Source organism: Martes martes (genome assembly GCF_963455335.1).
Source record: "Martes martes genome assembly, chromosome: 1".
Taxonomy (NCBI): Eukaryota; Metazoa; Chordata; class Mammalia; order Carnivora; family Mustelidae; genus Martes; species Martes martes.
In genome coordinates, this window is record NC_137888.1 from 121,085,046 (window position 1) to 121,101,944 (window position 16,899).

At 35.8% G+C, this 16,899-nt stretch overlaps 1 protein-coding gene across 1 annotated transcript in view; it reads left to right on the top strand.

Annotated features, from left to right (window-relative positions):
- POLQ (DNA polymerase theta) overlaps positions 1–16,899 on the top strand; it is a 134,124-nt gene that overhangs the window by 11,323 nt on the left and 105,902 nt on the right. The window contains exons 7-12 of the mRNA XM_080819162.1: positions 747–894; positions 3,432–3,578; positions 6,416–6,628; positions 10,739–10,881; positions 12,450–12,654; positions 13,170–13,312. Coding sequence (XP_080675288.1) covers positions 747–894; positions 3,432–3,578; positions 6,416–6,628; positions 10,739–10,881; positions 12,450–12,654; positions 13,170–13,312 — 999 coding nt within the window. The remainder of the gene's footprint in view (positions 1–746; positions 895–3,431; positions 3,579–6,415; positions 6,629–10,738; positions 10,882–12,449; positions 12,655–13,169; positions 13,313–16,899) is intronic.

The window sequence follows — 16,899 nt, forward strand, 5'->3', positions numbered from 1 at the left end:
TTATTATCTATCCCTTCCTACTGGCATAGTAACACTTTGAGGGCAGAGCTTTTTTTCTACTTTATTCTTTATCCCCAGTGCCTAGGACAATATCTGGTACATAGTAAATGTTTGTTCATTGAGTGAAGGGATGGATGAATTAATTAATTCAGTTAAACACCCCTTCCAGTTTTGAGAACTCACTGGGCTACCACATAGTATTTACATATGCTTTATTCTGCCTGAAATTTTTCCAGTGTCCGCCAGTTACCTTTCATTGAAATAACACCTCCCCTCCTTCATATCTCAGCTAGATAATTTTTCCAGAGAAAACTCTTTGATTTTTTGGTCAAATTTATGTCAAATATGAGGCTTCATAACATCCTAAAATTCTTTTATAGTACATCTAGTAATTGTATTTTACATTTATTTGTTTTGTACTTTAATACATTTCCCCAACAAGACCTAACCACCTTAAAGACAGGACCTTGATTTTCTTTTGCTTACCATGATATCCCCATTGGCTGAGGGTTCGAAGTCAATAAATACTAGATGAATTAATCAACATATTTCCTTTCACCTTGCATTATAAGGAAGTGTATTTCTTTTTTTCTCTTCTTGTTTTTTCTTTGTTATTGACTTTGTAATTGGTTTTTATTATGCCTTTCAATAGAAGAAATCTTGAAGCAAAATGAGTGAGTGGCTTTAAACTAATGTGAAAATGTTTTGAAAGGACCATTAAGTGACTATTTCTCTTTCTTCCTTAGGGAGATGAGGACCATGTTGTTAGTTTATGTTATGAGACCATTTGTGATAACCATTCAGTATTGCTTTTCTGTCCATCAAAGAAATGGTGTGAGAAGTTGGCAGATAGCATTGCCCGTGAGTTTTATAATCTACACCATCAAGCTAAGGGTAAGTTACTGATGGAAATGAAAGCTTCTATACTCAGTACATTTGCTTGAAAGTACTGTAATGAGTATATAAATAAAGCATGGCTCTTTTTGATCATTGTACCACCTGCCCACTGAACACTCCTTTACAAAACAATGCTTTTGTGACTAATCCTCTCCTTATCCTCATGATAGACAACGTATACACACACTCAGGCTAACCTTAAGATTTTTAAAATACTGGTTTTATACAGGCATATACTAAGATTCTTCATCTAGGATCCATGGGCTTTGAGATATTGATCTTTGAAACCCCTAAATTATATCTGGAACATCATATACACACATTTTTCTGGAGAAATCAGACATATCTTTCTTTATATTTCCAAAGCCTAAAAAAGAATTACACATATGTATATATATATAAACACATGTATTTTAAAATCAGCTTTATTGGGGTGCCTGGGTGGCTCAGTCTGTTAAGCGTCTGCCTTTGGCTCAGGTCATGGTCCCAGGGTCCTGGGATCAAGTCCTGCATGGGGCTCCCTGCTCAGTGGTGAGCCTGCTTCTCTCTCTTCCTCTGCTGCTGCTTCTGCTTTTGCTCTCACTCATGCTCTCTCTCTCAAAGTAAAATAAAATAAAATCTTAAAAAAATAAAATCATCTTTTTTGAGGTGTAATTTATATATAATGTACCCATTTGAAGTGTATAATTTAATGAATTTAACAAATGTATACACTTATTTAACCCCCACCAGTAATGAACCTACAGAACATTTCTATCACCCATTTAAAATGTAATCTTTGCTCTTTAGCTATCAATCTCCTCTCTACTCTGAGCCCCCGGCAAGTGACCTGCTTTTTGTTACTCTAGATTAGTTGTGCCATTCCTAAGAATTTCATATAAATAAAATCATATATGATGTATGTGTGTTGTATGTTTGGCTTCTTTCAGCATGGTATTTTTAAGATTTGCCAGATTTTTATGTTTATCTATTTGTTTTCTATTGCTGAGTAGTGATTAATGTAATGGCTATAACCATTAGTATATATTTTACTGATTCTAGGATGAGCACTGTTCCCTCACTACTTTTGCTAGCCTGTGGTCCCTTGGGGTCCCTACACAGATGAGTGTAGGGAAGACAGAAACCAACCAGTTCTGGTCACAGAATATTAGGATATTTTATGATTTCATTGGAATCCTGAGGATTGGTGATAGATACCTCAAGCTTAGCTCCAATAAGTAAACTTTGCTTGAAGTTTTATTTGATAGGCTCCAGCCCAACATTATAATATCTCTTTTATTTCCCTCCTAATTGATGTTTTCTATACTGTGCCATTTATATTCCTTATGTTGTACCATAATTACTTAAATTCCTTTGATAATCAGAAGGATTATTATTATTTTCTTTGCTTGAGATTCTGTTACTTTGATTTACAGCAAGGTTTCCCAAATCCTAGTGCTTGGACTGGAGTCTGGGCTATAATGAAATTTTCACCAGAAAAATAAGGATACGACTGTGTTTTTTTGTAAAGCTGAAGTTTAAATTCTGAAATTACCCTACTAATTTTTTTATGTTAAAATGACTTTTCTATTGAAATAAAGGTACTGATCAATGGTAGTTTTTAAAAATTTTAAATTGTGCTTAGCATAATATAACATTGGCAACCCCTGTGGGTCCTTAAAATTTTAAGGAAAGTTTACCTAAAATATTTTTAAGAATATATATGTTTAAATTTTATCAGAGGCTTACTAGTTCAGAAATCCAAGAGCTTGGGAAATTCTTTTTTTTTTTTTTAAGATTTTATTTATTTATTTGACACACACAGAGAGAAATCACAAGTAGGCCAGAGAGGCAGACAGAGAGAGATAGGGAAGCAGACTCTCTGCTGAGCAGAGAGCCTGATGCAGGACTCGATTCCAGAACCCTGAGATCATGACCTGAGCCGAAGGCAGAGGCTTAACCCACTGAGCCACCCAGGCACCCAAGTTTGGGAAATTCTTTAAAGAAAACATAGTTCCTGCATCTAAGAAAGTTGATGTCTTACTAGGGGAGCAATTTACAGAGAGACAAAGACAGAAGATAATGGGTGGCTAACTATCACATGGGTGGCAAAGAGGCTAGAATAATTGTCACATAGAAATACGCTCCTAGGTGCTTCTGACTCTGCTGGTTTGTGGGACAAACTTTGAGCAAGCATTTTGATTTTTAGACTATGAATGGTAGTATCTGTAATCCTTTCCTTCCTCAGCTGGGTCCTTTGATCACCTCTTGTGGGCTTGGTCTTACCCTAACACAGTGCTTCTTAAACTTTGGTGCCCATTAGAATCATCTGGGGAGATTTTAAAATTTCTGTGTTCAGGTTGCATCCTGTTGCAGCACAATGCCTAGGAATCAGAGCCAGGCATAAGTATTTTTAAAAGATGGCCTGCTAATTATTATGTATAGTAGTTTTAGAAGCATTATCCTAATATTTAGCTCTGTCGATGACTTAGGCAGATAGCACTTAAAGAGGTCCAGCAAGAAGTGAACAGTGTTGATATTTTTTTCTGTGACAGGATTGGTAAGATCATCTGAACTTCCACCAGTGATACTGGAACAAAAGGGTCTCCTAGAAGTGATGGATCAGTTAAAACGTTCACCTTCAGGACTGGACTCTGTATTACAAAAAACTGTACCATGGGGAGTAGCATTTCATCATGCAGGTATCCATATTTATAATCTGTTATTAAGAAGTCCCCCTAAAAATCTTCGTAATTTCTTCATTTTTTATTTCTGTGCATTTGATTTCTTGTAAAACCACACCACTTTTAGATTTCATTTTAAGAAGTGTGTGATTAAACAAGAAAAACATATTTAGTTTACTTATCTATTGTGTGTATATATATATAGTCACACACACACACACACACACATGCACATACCAGATAAAGGCATTTTTTATACCATTGGGGAAGTTAATTCTAAAACTGTTACTTTTCTACACTTTGTTTCCTTAAAATTCAGGTTAGACAGGTACTTGCTGCCCTAATTTTATGCTACTCTGAATGTTTCCTCTTATCTCACAGGGTATTGAAATATTCTTACAAATATATCAAAATCAAATTAATTTTAGACATTATCATATTGTGCTTGGAGAGGGCTAGAAGTGCTTAAAAATCATCTGATTGTCAAAAATGCGAGGATTATGCAGTCACTAAATTAAATAACTTCTTTCAGGGAGTGGTCTGTCTGTGACATATGTGCTAAGGATATGGTTAAGAATATATAGTTTCTTCTGGGTCCAGAAGAAAGAAACTGTTTTGCACAATACACAAAAATAAATTCAAAATTCATGAAAGACCTAAATGTGAGACAGAATGCCATCAGAATCCTAGAGAAGAACATAGGCATGAACCTCGTTGACCTGGGCTGTAGCAACTTCTTACTAGATGTGTCTGGAAGCAGGGGAAACAAAAGGAAAAATGAATTATTGGGGCTTCATCAAGATAAAGAGCTTCTGTACAGTGAAGGAAACAATCAACAAAACTAGAAAGCAACCTTTAGAATGGGAGAAGATATTTGCAAATGACGTATCTTTTTTTTTTTTTTTAAAGATTTTTATTTATTTATTTGATAGAGAGATAGAGAGAACACAAGTAGACAGAGCGGCAGGCAGAGGGAGAGGGAGAAGCAGGATCTCCACTGAGCAGGGCGCCCTGTGTGGGCCTCAATCCCAGGACCCTGGGATCATGACTTAAGCCGAAGGCAGCTGCTTAACCAACTGAGCCACCCAGGTGCCCTCAAATGACATATCTGTTAAAGGATTAGTATCCAAAATCTAAAGAATTTATCCAACTCAACACCCAAAAAACAAATAATCTAGTTAAGAAATGGGCAGAAGACATGACCAGATATTTTTCCCAAGAAGACATCCGGATGGCTATCAGACACATGAAAAGCTGCTCAACATCACTCATCATCAGGGAAATACAAATCAAAACCACGGTGAGATACCTATCTGGATGGCGAAAATTAACAACACAAGGAAACAACAGATGTTGGCAAGGATTCAGAGAAAGGGGAATGCAAACTGTTGATGGGAATGCAAACTGGTACAGCCCTTCTGGAAAACAGTATGGAAGTTCCTAAAAAACTTAAAAATGGAACTGCCCTGTGACCCAGCAATTGCACTACCAGGTAGTTACCTAAAGGGTTCAAAATACAAATTTGAAGAGGTACATGCATGCTGATATTTATGGCAGCATTATCAACAAATAACCAAACTATGGAGAGAGCCCAAATGTCCATCAACTGATGAATAGATTAAGAAGGTGCGGTATGTATATACACACGCACGTGCGCATGCACACGTACATATATGTATACATGTGTACATATACATATATATGTATGTACACACAATGGAATGTTACTCAGCCATCAAAAAGAAAGAAATCTTGCAATGACATGGAAGAAGCTAGATTATATTATGCTAAGCAAAAATAAGGCAGTCAGAGAAAGGCAAATACTGTATGGTTTCACTCATATATGGAATTTAAAAGATGAAACATGAACATAGGGCAAGGGGAAAAAAAAGAGGGAGGAAAACCATAAGAGACTCTTAGCTATAGAGAACAAACTGAGGGTTGAGACAGAGTTGGGTGGGGGATGGGCTAGATGGGTAATGGGTATTAAGTAGGTATTATAGTGTGGTATGTGGGTGATGAATCACTAAATTCTACTCCTGAAACCTATATTACACTCTATGTTAATTAGAATTTAAATAAAAATTTGAAAAGAAAAAAAAGTATAGTTTCTAAAATTGTGAATTTAACCTTTTCAATTTATTTACATTTTTATTATGCATACATGAATATATTTTAAAATATATGTATATATATGTATATGTATACAAACATATAGAAGAATATTTTTATTGTATATAACTTATGAGGCATACCAATAAAGTGACTCATCACCTAAATTACAAACTCAGTCCTTTTGATTTTTTAAATAAAATTTAAAAATAAGCCAGGTAAGTATATATTCTTTATGCTGTTTTTCATTTACTTGTGTATTTATTCTTCAGCACTTTTTTATGCTTAAATGTGATGCATAAGCCATATCTCTACCCTCAATGACTTCATTGTCTAGAACTGGAGTCAACAAACTAGTCTGCTGGTCCAATCCAGCAGATTTTTGTAGATAAAGTTGTATTGGAACACAATCATGCTTGTTTGTTCTGTGGCTGCTATCATGTGACAGTGGTAGGGTTGAGTAGTTGCAATAGAGACCATCTGTCCTGCAAAGCCTAAAATGCTTACAGAAAAAGTTTGCCAACCCATGGTCTAGAAGATGAGATAAAAGTATTTTAGGGGTGGCAGATTATACTCTTAAAAAGTTAGACCATGGTGACTTCTTTGTTTATAGTCATAACAATAGCTTGAAAAAAACTTTAGAGGTTTGTAGTAGATTCCCAGATATATTTGTAAGTGATCAAGTATGATATTTCTGTTATATTCATTAGTAAATATATGTTATTATAACTTCCTTTTGTTAGGTCTTACTTTTGAGGAGAGGGATATCATTGAAGGAGCCTTCCGTCAAGGTCAGATTCGGGTTTTGGCAGCAACTTCTACTCTTTCATCTGGAGTGAATCTACCAGCACGTCGTGTAATTATTCGGACTCCTATTTTCAGTGGTCAACCTCTAGATATTCTTACTTATAAGCAGATGGTTGGTCGTGCTGGCAGGAAAGGGGTAGACACAGTAGGTGAGTGAATTTGAATTTAATTGTAATAGCATTGCTGAAGGACTGTGTCAGTCTAATTGAAATTTGACTAGTGCCTGGCAACTCATTTCCTATCATGCTTCATTTGTTATCCAAAGCACTAATGTCATGTTTTGCTTTACTTAATATATAATGAATATAAGTTATAATTTTCATATATCAACCATTGATTTTCTATTAATGTAAAATTAAAATTTTCTTTACCTTATGTACAGTGAAATGATTCAATATTCTAGCCAAAATGACTTATCACACTAACTAAAAGATGATTTTTAATTTTCAGTATATTCTACTGCTAATGAAGGAAGTAATTTTCATGGGCTTTAGTTCTGCTTGGGTGGCTGGTCTAAGACTTCAAATAAGGATGCTGAGAGCTGGGAAATACTCTCAGAGTTTGGGAATAGAAATGTTTTCTCTCTAAATTGGTGCTGATTCTGAAAACAACTTTTTTAGTTTCTTGTGTCAATAAGTAATGATAACCTTACCACAAACCAGACAGAAGTTTTGTCTTAAGCAATGGGGTAGAGGTTTGTTTAATTAAATATCAAGATAGCAGCAAATACTTTTTCTAATGTGGTACATTATTTTGGGTGTGGCAAGATTGTTATAAGTCTTATAACATTAAAGAACTTTCAGAGGAACATTCTCTGTCATTCCGTATTCTCCGGGATGTAGTTTATTGACTCCTGTATTATATACCATATGTCAAACAGACAAACAGTTCTGTGGCTGCTGAAGAGAAAGTAGAGTATCTAGGAGAAAAGGGAAAGTCTTAATGGGAAAGTAAGTGGGATATTCTGGGTGCAAAAAGCTGGATAGTATCTGAGGAAGTGACTTTTTTAGAATAATTTGACTTTGTCATCACATCATCATTTCAACCATCAGGAAGGGAAGATTAGGAAGTAAAGGACACAGCCTACCCCTTAAGGGCACTTCCCAGGAGTTGCACTAAATATTTCTCCTCACATACAATCAGGGAGAACTTATCACACAGTTACTTTCCCCAACTGCAAGGGAGACCATATGCCCAACTAACATATAGATATTTTATTAAAGGAAAAATGAAGGGCACCTGGATGGCTTAGTTTGCTAGGCAACTGCCTTCAGCTCAGGTCATGATCCTGGAGTCCTGAGATCGAGTCCTCCATGGGGCTCCTGGCTCAGCAGGGAGCCTGCTTCTCCCTCTGACCCTCTCCCCTCTCTTGCTGTTTCTCTCTCTCTCTCTCTCTCTCTCTCTCTCTCTCGGAGTCCTGAGATCGAGTCCTCCATTGGGCTCTTGGCTCAGCAGGGAGCCTGCTTCTCCCTCTGACCCTCTCCCCTCTCTTGCTCTTTCTCACTCTCTCTCTCTCATTCACTCAAATAAATAAATAAATAAAACCTAAAAAAAAAAAAAAAAGTAAAAATGAAAGAGCAGCTGTCTGTTTCAGCCCTAGTAACAAATGATTCATCTACCTGTAATCCCTTCAGGGTCATTGGGCTGCCTATCTTTTAAAACCTAAAAATTCTAACAATTAAAAAAAATCTTCCAACTCATTGGATTTCCCCAATTAGAGACATCAGAGAAGTTTATCCTGCTTCTGTCTCTTACTTTATGTATAAAATATGCAGGTTACATGTGTTTAAAGAAGGCTGGAGAAAGACACTAAAACATTTCCTATTCCTACTTGCTTCCCCTTGTTCTTTCCTCAAATGATTTCTTAGTAGACTTGCAACTCTGGAGAGTGAAGTGTAAGTTCATCTTATATAGCTGCTTTTCTTTTAGGGTCAGAGGGTCTTTGAGGTAATACAGAAGATAAGGAGGTTTTGTTTGCCTTCCTACATTAGCTTGTACTTCTCTTTCTCATGGGAAGGAATAATTGGAAGGTTGGTGCTCTGGCCAAATTATCAAGCCTTTAATTAGACAACATTTAACAAAACAAAAATATACCACAATAACTTTGTTTTTGAGGCCTTGGAAACTTCAGAGATTTTGACTTTGTATAATACTCCATTTCAGGATGCCATATAGCTTGCTCAGAACTTCCAAATGGGGGAGTGTCTGAATAGTGTTTTATATCAATTACAAAGATATGCATACTTGGTCATGCTTTTTGGTTTGTGTAGCGTCTTTGTAACTTCTTGGCATTTTATAAATGATCTTAATGTCTCCTAGACAGTTAATGGTGTTTTATTTAGATGATACTGGAATCTTTCTGTGGAATTCCTGGAACCTTCCCATATAAGATGTCGGTGCTTTGTGCAAAAATAGTGATTTGTAAGTTAATAGTAATAATTGATTCTAATTGACTTCTCTATTATGGTATGGATACAAGCTCCTGAGATGGGTGGGAGCAGGAACCTGAATTATATGTATTGCCATTAATTTGGACATTTTCTTTCTTTTTTTTTTTAAGATTTTTGAAGTTTATTTTATTTATTTCACAGACAGAGATCACAAGTCAGACAGAGATTACAAGAGGCAGAGAGGCAGGCAGAGAGAGAGGGGGAAGCAGGCTCCCCGCCGAGCAGAGAGCCCGATGCTGGGCTCGATCCCAGGACCCTGGGATCATGACCTGAGCCGAAGGCAGAGGCTTTAACCCACTGAGCCACCCAGGCACCCCAATTTGGACATTTTCATAAATCTTGCGTCATCTTGAAAAAGGGTTGTCCATTTTGTTGAATCAAAAACTGAAAGTGGTTTGAATAGCCCAAAGTGACATTTTTACTTTGCTGCTAATGCTAGTTGATACCTTTTATAGGTAATTTTTTTGTCTTATGCTGGACTATTTTGTAGTGCTTGCAAGAGACTCATGATACATTTTATTCACCTGGTTTTTTTTTTATTGTTGTTTGTCTGATGGCACCTATCTTTTTGTAATTTTATCTGGGATAAATAATCAACAGTCATCAAGTTTATAGTCCCTTATCTTTATTCTGTCTTTGTTCTCAATTTGGCAGTAAGTGTTAGGAAAGCAGCATTTTCTCTCTGCCTAGAATGGTTAGTATACTCCACCACAATGCCACTTTTGGCTTTCTCTAATGCAAGTGACCTTCCTTTTGCCCCTTGAATATCTTACTTATTTGTATCTTTTCCCCTACTATTGGATACATTTCTGAAAAAAAATTATGGTTTTCTCTAGTTGTAATTGCTTTAATAGTATTTATGTTTGTATAAGTTGAATATTTGTATATGTTTATAATGTGTAAGTGCTATCACATATTTTTATTCCTTTGATTGTCACAATAACCTAAAGTGTTTAGATTAGTGAATGCTATAATTTCTAGGTTTCTGCAAATATTTTTCAATTCACATTGTCATATATAACTAATAGTAATTTGCATTTGCAGTTTCCTTTATCGTTTCCAAAATACTTCTATTATTATTATTATATACTTAATTAGCAAGAACTGACAAATGACAGATTAATAGGACAGAAGGCTTACATATTTTATTTGATATTAGTATTTTCATTTTTTGCATACATAGAGGCTTTTGTAGAAAAACAGTGAAGATCCAAAGAAGCAGTTAGATGTTAGGGTCTTTTTACCCTTTTGACAAAAGGCGATAGAATTGAGAAGTGACAAGGCAAAGGAAAAGGGATTAGGGCTTTTAGGGGTGGTAAATTTTAGGAAGGTAAATATATACTGGAAACTAATGGAAGTTATAGATTTTTTAAATTTAAATTCAATTAGCCAACAAAGAGTACATCATTAGTTTCAGATGTAGTGTTTAACACTTCATCAGTTAAGGGTTATTTAGAAAGGATTATGCAGACCCTCCTTGGTGCTCACTTTCTGTTCAGTGGTAAGGGATAAGAGGAACACCTTCACAAAGAGAAATTTTTATCTTGGTTCTAGACAAGCAGGGTGAGGGCAAGGAGCTCTTTCTGTTTCCTAAGTGCCTTCAGGTCAAAATAATCCTTATGGCACTTTGGCATATTTGAATTCCCTTCAAAGTTCAGGAAATGAAAGCATCAGCAGTAATTCTATGACCATAATAACGGCTATCATCTATTAACTTCTTTTTAAACAAGACAACTGAAATTCTCCTTGGCAGGTATCTTAAGGAAATATGTTGCAATATACAATAAATGTATGGTTTTTTGGTTATAGGTGAGAGTATCTTAGTTTGTAAGAACTCTGAAAAATCAAAAGGCATAGCTCTACTTCAGGGATCTCTAAAACCTGTTCGTAGCTGTTTGCAAAGACAAGAAGGAGAAGAAGTAACTGCCAGCATGATAAGAGCTATTCTGGAGGTAATAAAGAGTTCACTAAATTACCATTTGCTCTTTTGTGCTTATAATACGATGGTAGAACTTAAATATGTGAAGAAAAATCTTAGCTTTGTGTTTCTTTATGAGTTTATAGTTTCCCTAAGTTGGAATCTCTTGTATTTATTTCCTGGAGTTTAATATAGCTAGTACTATATCAGTATATTTCAAAACAGTGGGTTAAGACCCAAATATCAGATGATTCCTTTTATTTTTTAGGTATACTTTATTGTCTATGATCTGAGCTGAAATCAAGAGTTGGTCACTTAACCAACTGAGCCACCCAGGTGCCCCTATTTTCAGAATATTTAAAAAAGATGACAGAAATGGACTGTAGTTCTTCCATCCAGATAATACCTATGACATTAAAATAAAATCAAATTAGGGTGCTTGGATGGCTCAGTCGGTTAAATAGCTGCCTTTGGCTTAGGTCATAATCTCAGGGTACTGAGATCCAATCCTGCATGAGGTTCCCTGCTCATTGGGGTGACTGCTTCTCCCTCTCCCTCTGCCTGCTGCTTCCTCTGCTTGTGCTTTCTCACTCTCTCTGTCAAATAAATAAATAAATAATATCTTTTGAAAATAAAAAAAAAACAACTTACAAATAGACATGCTTAGAAATTTCAAACAACATGGAAAGATCTAGAGTGAAAAATAAAACTTTCTCCTCTGCATCCTCAAAGGTAACCAGCCTCCTTATTTTAAGTGTTTTGTGTCATCCAGAGAAGTTTTCTGTTTATATACCAGCATGCCTTGCTCTGGGCTTCAGTGCTGGTACTGGGGGTACTGATACCTGTGCTCATACTTTCTTCCCCTGACTCCCCTTTAGCTCTCCATTTGGGGAAAAAAAAAAAAAAGTAATAACATGGATATAGAAAGTAGGCATTCTCATATACCACTGAAACTCTTTTGGGAGGGCTACTTGGACATACCTACTAAGATTAAAAAACAGGCAAGCCCCAGAAAAAACATACAGCTATTTAACCAGTAGATTCATAATTAAGAGTTTTACCTAGCGAGGTATATGTGAAATTACATCAACTTAAATATACAGGAATATTTATTATAGCATTATTGGTATTAAGAAAAAACTGGAAATAACCAAAATACTATTAACTAAATAAATCTTAATAAAACTATGTTTTATAGTCATTAAAAAGTGTAAGATAGCTCTGTTTAGGATGATTTGGTATGTTTCAATATGTATTAAATGGAAGAAGGCAAGGGAAAAATTAGTACATTTAATCAATTTGTATATTTAATATAGTTGTGGGAAGATGATTTCCACAAGACACAACTAACTTCACTTTTTCTGTACCCATTCCCATCCTCTTTCTGAGCGGGAAATGTTCAATACTAGCATTAAAAATTCTAAGGAAATTTTTGATGTTGCTAGTAGGTGTTATTTACATGTATAATGAGTAATAATGGAAGAGTTAGAGTCTGCATTAAGATGCTGAGAATATTTTAAGAGAACAAAATCACTTCTTTTATACCATGAGGGCCTGCATGTCTTATTGAAAAGTTACAAAAAATTTCAAACCTCTTAACAGATAATAGTCAGTGGAGTGGCAAGTACATCACAAGATATGCAGACTTACGCTTCTTGCACATTTTTGGCTGCAAGTATGAAAGAAGGGAAGTTGGGAATTCAGAAGAACCAAGATCCTGTTCAACTTGGAGCAATTGAGGCCTGTGTAATGTGGCTACTGGAAAACGAATTCATCCAAACTACTGAAGCTAGTGATGGAACAGAAGGTAAATGTGACTTCTTAGTCGCAGTTGACTCACTTTTTCATCTTTAGTGACTAAAGACTGTTTAGTAAAAGGAAATTGACTTTTCAAACAGTATAAAAGGAAACTGGGGGGCACCTGGGTGGCTCAGTGGATTAAAGCCTCTGCCTTCAGCTCAGGTCATGATGCCAGGGTCCTGGGATCAAGCCCCGCATCGGGCTCTCTGCTCAGCAGGGAGCCTGCTTCTCCCTCTCTCTCAGTGTGCCTCTCTGCCTACTTGTGATCTCTGTCTGTCAAATAAATAAATTAAAAAAAAAAAAAAGGAAACTGATTTTTCAAGTGGTATATGAATCAGTTTTAGTAAGTCAGTGTTGCATTTAGCAACATCAGACAATTAACATAGAATCTGCTCATAAATATCCATGCATTGGGTAAAATTTATCAGATACTAAAAGGTTAATTACAGAATACAGAGAAACAGTGTTTTATTTTATTTTTAACATTTGGTTCATAATTTCCCTATTTCCACTCCCAACCAGGAAAAGTGTATCATCCAACACATCTCGGTTCAGCAACTCTTTCTTCTTCACTTTCTCCAATTGATACTTTAGATATTTTTGCTGACCTCCAAAGAGCAATGAAGGGCTTTGTTTTAGAGAACGATCTGCATATTGTTTACCTGGTAAGTTCTGTTTTCTTCACTATTGTGTTTGTGAAAATGGAGATAAAATGCTTATATAGAATCCTGAGCACTAAAGATGCCCTAAGGGAATATCTTGTTTGTTTTTTATTTTGACTGGGGTAGTAGTGGTGGGAATAGAGAATAGGTAAGAAGAAAATTGTTTTAAAGTAAGCTAAATGTAGCCTTTTAATTTATTTGCCTATTTATCAATTTTCTCTAACCTCCTTTCAAAAAGTATTTGAGGTGCTTTATAGTAAAGGACAATTGAGAAAATAGGAAGTTGAAGATAAGATCATAATGTAAAACTCAAGCAATAGTTGGTACATAAATATGCATGTCTTTAAGTCATGTATAGTTCTGAGTTTTCTAGCAACTATAGCAAAGAGGAAAGCTTGACTAGTCTTAATATTGATAGGATACCACTTAGGAAAAGTGGTACCTGGTTGGCTTAGTCTTGGCTTAGTCAGCAGAACATGTGACTCTTGATGGAACACTATCAAGCAAAACAATGTATACATATTGAAGTCCAAGACGGAGAAAATAGAAGATGACGGACAGTCTCTTTAAAGAAATAATGGCTAAAAATATCCCAAATATATGTACATAAGCTAAAGGGAGCCCCAAACAGATATAACCCAAAGAGGACTTTACTGGGACACATTATTATCAAATTGCCAAAAATCAAAGAATCAGAATTTTGAAAGCAGCAAAAGAAAAGATGCTTTTCATATACAAGGAAACTCATAAAGCTTCTGGTGGATTTCTCAGCAGAAACTTTGCAGGCCTGTTTTAATGGTATGATAAATTCAAAATATTGAAAGAAAAAATTGCCAATCAACAATAGTATATGTGGCCGTGCTATCCTTCAGAAACCAAGAATGAAAGACTACCAAACAAAAGCTGAGGATGTTCACCACCACTAGATGTGCTTTATAAGAAATGGTAAAGGGAGTTCTTTGTGCTGAAATGAAAGGATGCTAATTAACAATGTAAAAACACATGAATACATAAAACTCACTGGTGAAGGTAAATTTCTAGTGGAATTCAGATTTCTGGATGTAATGGTATTATGTAAATCACTTCTAACTCTATACAAAAGCTAAAGAAAGACATATTAAAAATAACTATACCTAAGAGTTCTGTAGGAAGACTCCAAACTCACCTTCTCCATGGAACCCACAATATTATACCTATTAACAGGCTAATTCCTCTTGAAGAAATGTGGGCTGACTGAACAGCTACAAAATGACAAAAGACAGAATAGCAAAAGAACAACAAGAGAGACAGAGAGATATGGTAATAAAGGGAACCCTGCCCCCCAGGGCTGCAATGAGGTGGGATAGATAGTATTGAGGGACCTGGAACAGATCCCTCTGTCCTGTGCACAGAAAAAGCATGGTTTAAAAGAGTCATTAGCATATAAAAGAGACAATACTAGAACTCTGCCAAGTGGTGGAGGAATTGTGGGAAAACTCTTCAGGTCAGAGAGACTAGGGATCAAATGGTTTATATTCTCCTTGGAAGCCAGGACTAGAGCAATATCCAGACACCGTGGTGGGCCTATCTGGTCACCTCAGTGAACTTGTGACTTCAGTGAGTCCAGGGCCCCAGAACCACCCCAGCCCTGGAAGCACTGGCATGCAGAAGAAAAGCCACAGTTTAGAGGGGCTAGGGAATTGCAGGAATGCTCCCTCCTCTTCCACCTTGAGGGTCCAGACCAGAGTAGGGTTTGTCCACCATAAGAGGCAGATTTGGGTGCCATAATTGGAGGGTTCTGACTCCACAACTGGTGGGTCAGATCATGAGAGACTTTGTGACCCCAGTAAGCCCAGGGTTCTGAAGGCCACAGCAGTTCCATTTGCACTGGGGGACAGAAGAAATGCTACATTTAGAAGGGCTGAGGAACTGTGGGAGCATACTCTTCCCCTCCACTTTAATAACTCAGACTGGAGCAGGGTCTGGCTCACCGTGAGCTTGCAACCTCAGCGAGTCCAGGGTCCACAAGCCCATACTAGCTGTCTTGTGGTTCTGGAGCACAGAGGAAAAGTTGCAGTTTTGTATTGTTTTTATTTTTTATTTTTTTTAATTTTTACTTTTTTTCCCTAACTTTAAAAAGTTTGTCTTGTTTATTTTAAATCTTCCTTTTGGTTTTGTTCTTTTCTTTTTTATTTATTTTTTTCTTTAATTTTCTCTCTAAAAAGTCAAAATTTAAAAGAGTAACTAGCATATATATCCACAGCTTCAGCTAACCAACAAAGTCATCAAGCATACACAGTCTGTATAGGGGTCACCATACACAAGACAATTCCTTCAACTTTAGGAGAAGTAGAAAGCCATTTCATCTAAACCATAGAAACAGACACAGAAAGTCAAGCAAAATGAGAAGACAGAAGCATATGCTTCAAAAGAAAGAGCAAGAAACAAACCTCAGTAAAAGAATTTAATGAAACAGAGATAAGCAATATGTTTGATAAAGTTTTTAAAGTAACAATTGTAAAAATACTCACTAAGCTGGAGAAAAGATTTAAAGAATTTAGTGAGACCTTCAATAAAGTGATAGAAAAATATTGAATGAATCAGAAGAATGCAATAACTGAAATAAAAAAATGCGCTAGAGGGAATCAACAGTAGATTAGAGGATGCAGAAGAAAATATCAATGATCTGGAAGACAGGGTAATAACACACAAGTTGAACAGCAAAAAGAGAAAAGATTTTTTAAAAAGGAGGATAGATTAAGAAATCTTTTGAACAAAAACAAGCAAATTCATCTGATAGGGGTCTCAGAAGAAAAAGAAAGAAATGTTTAGAATACTTACTTGAAGAAATAACTGAAAAACCTCCCTAACCTAAGGAGGGAAATAGACATCCAGGTCTATTTCCAAACAAGATGAACTCAAGGAGGTCCACACTGTAGCACATACTAATTAAAATGTCAAGAGTTAAAGATAAAGAGAGAATCCTAAAAGCTGCAATAGAGTAACAAAATTACCTCCACGGGAAAACCTATAAGACTACCTGTAGATTTTTCAGTAGAAGCTTTGCAAGCCAGAAGGAAGTGGCATGATATATTCAAAGTACTGAAAGGAAAATCTCACAACCTAGCATACTACACCTGGTAAGATTATCGTTCAGATTTGAAAGAGAGATAAAGAGTTTCCCAGACAAACAAGAGGTAAAGGAGTTTATCAAAACTAAAGTAGCCTTACAAGAATAATAAAAGGACTTCTTTAGGTGGAAAAGAAATGGCCATATTTAGATAAGAAAAATATGAATAAAGAGATGTAAAATATGACATGTACTATGACAACATGTACATAAAATGTGGAGAAGGGAGTAGAAAGAGAAGAGGAAAAAAAAGCATGGCCATCAAATTAATATGGACTATTTACTTAGTGTATTATATATGAACATTATGGTATCCACAAACCCAAAACCTATGATAGATACACAAAAAATAAAGAGAAAGAAAGCCAAACAAAACATTATAGATATTCGTCATTCACGAAGAAGGCAAGAGAAGAACAACAAAGAAGAATCAAAAAACAACCGGAAAACCAATTTTATATATTAAGTACAATTTTCTTAA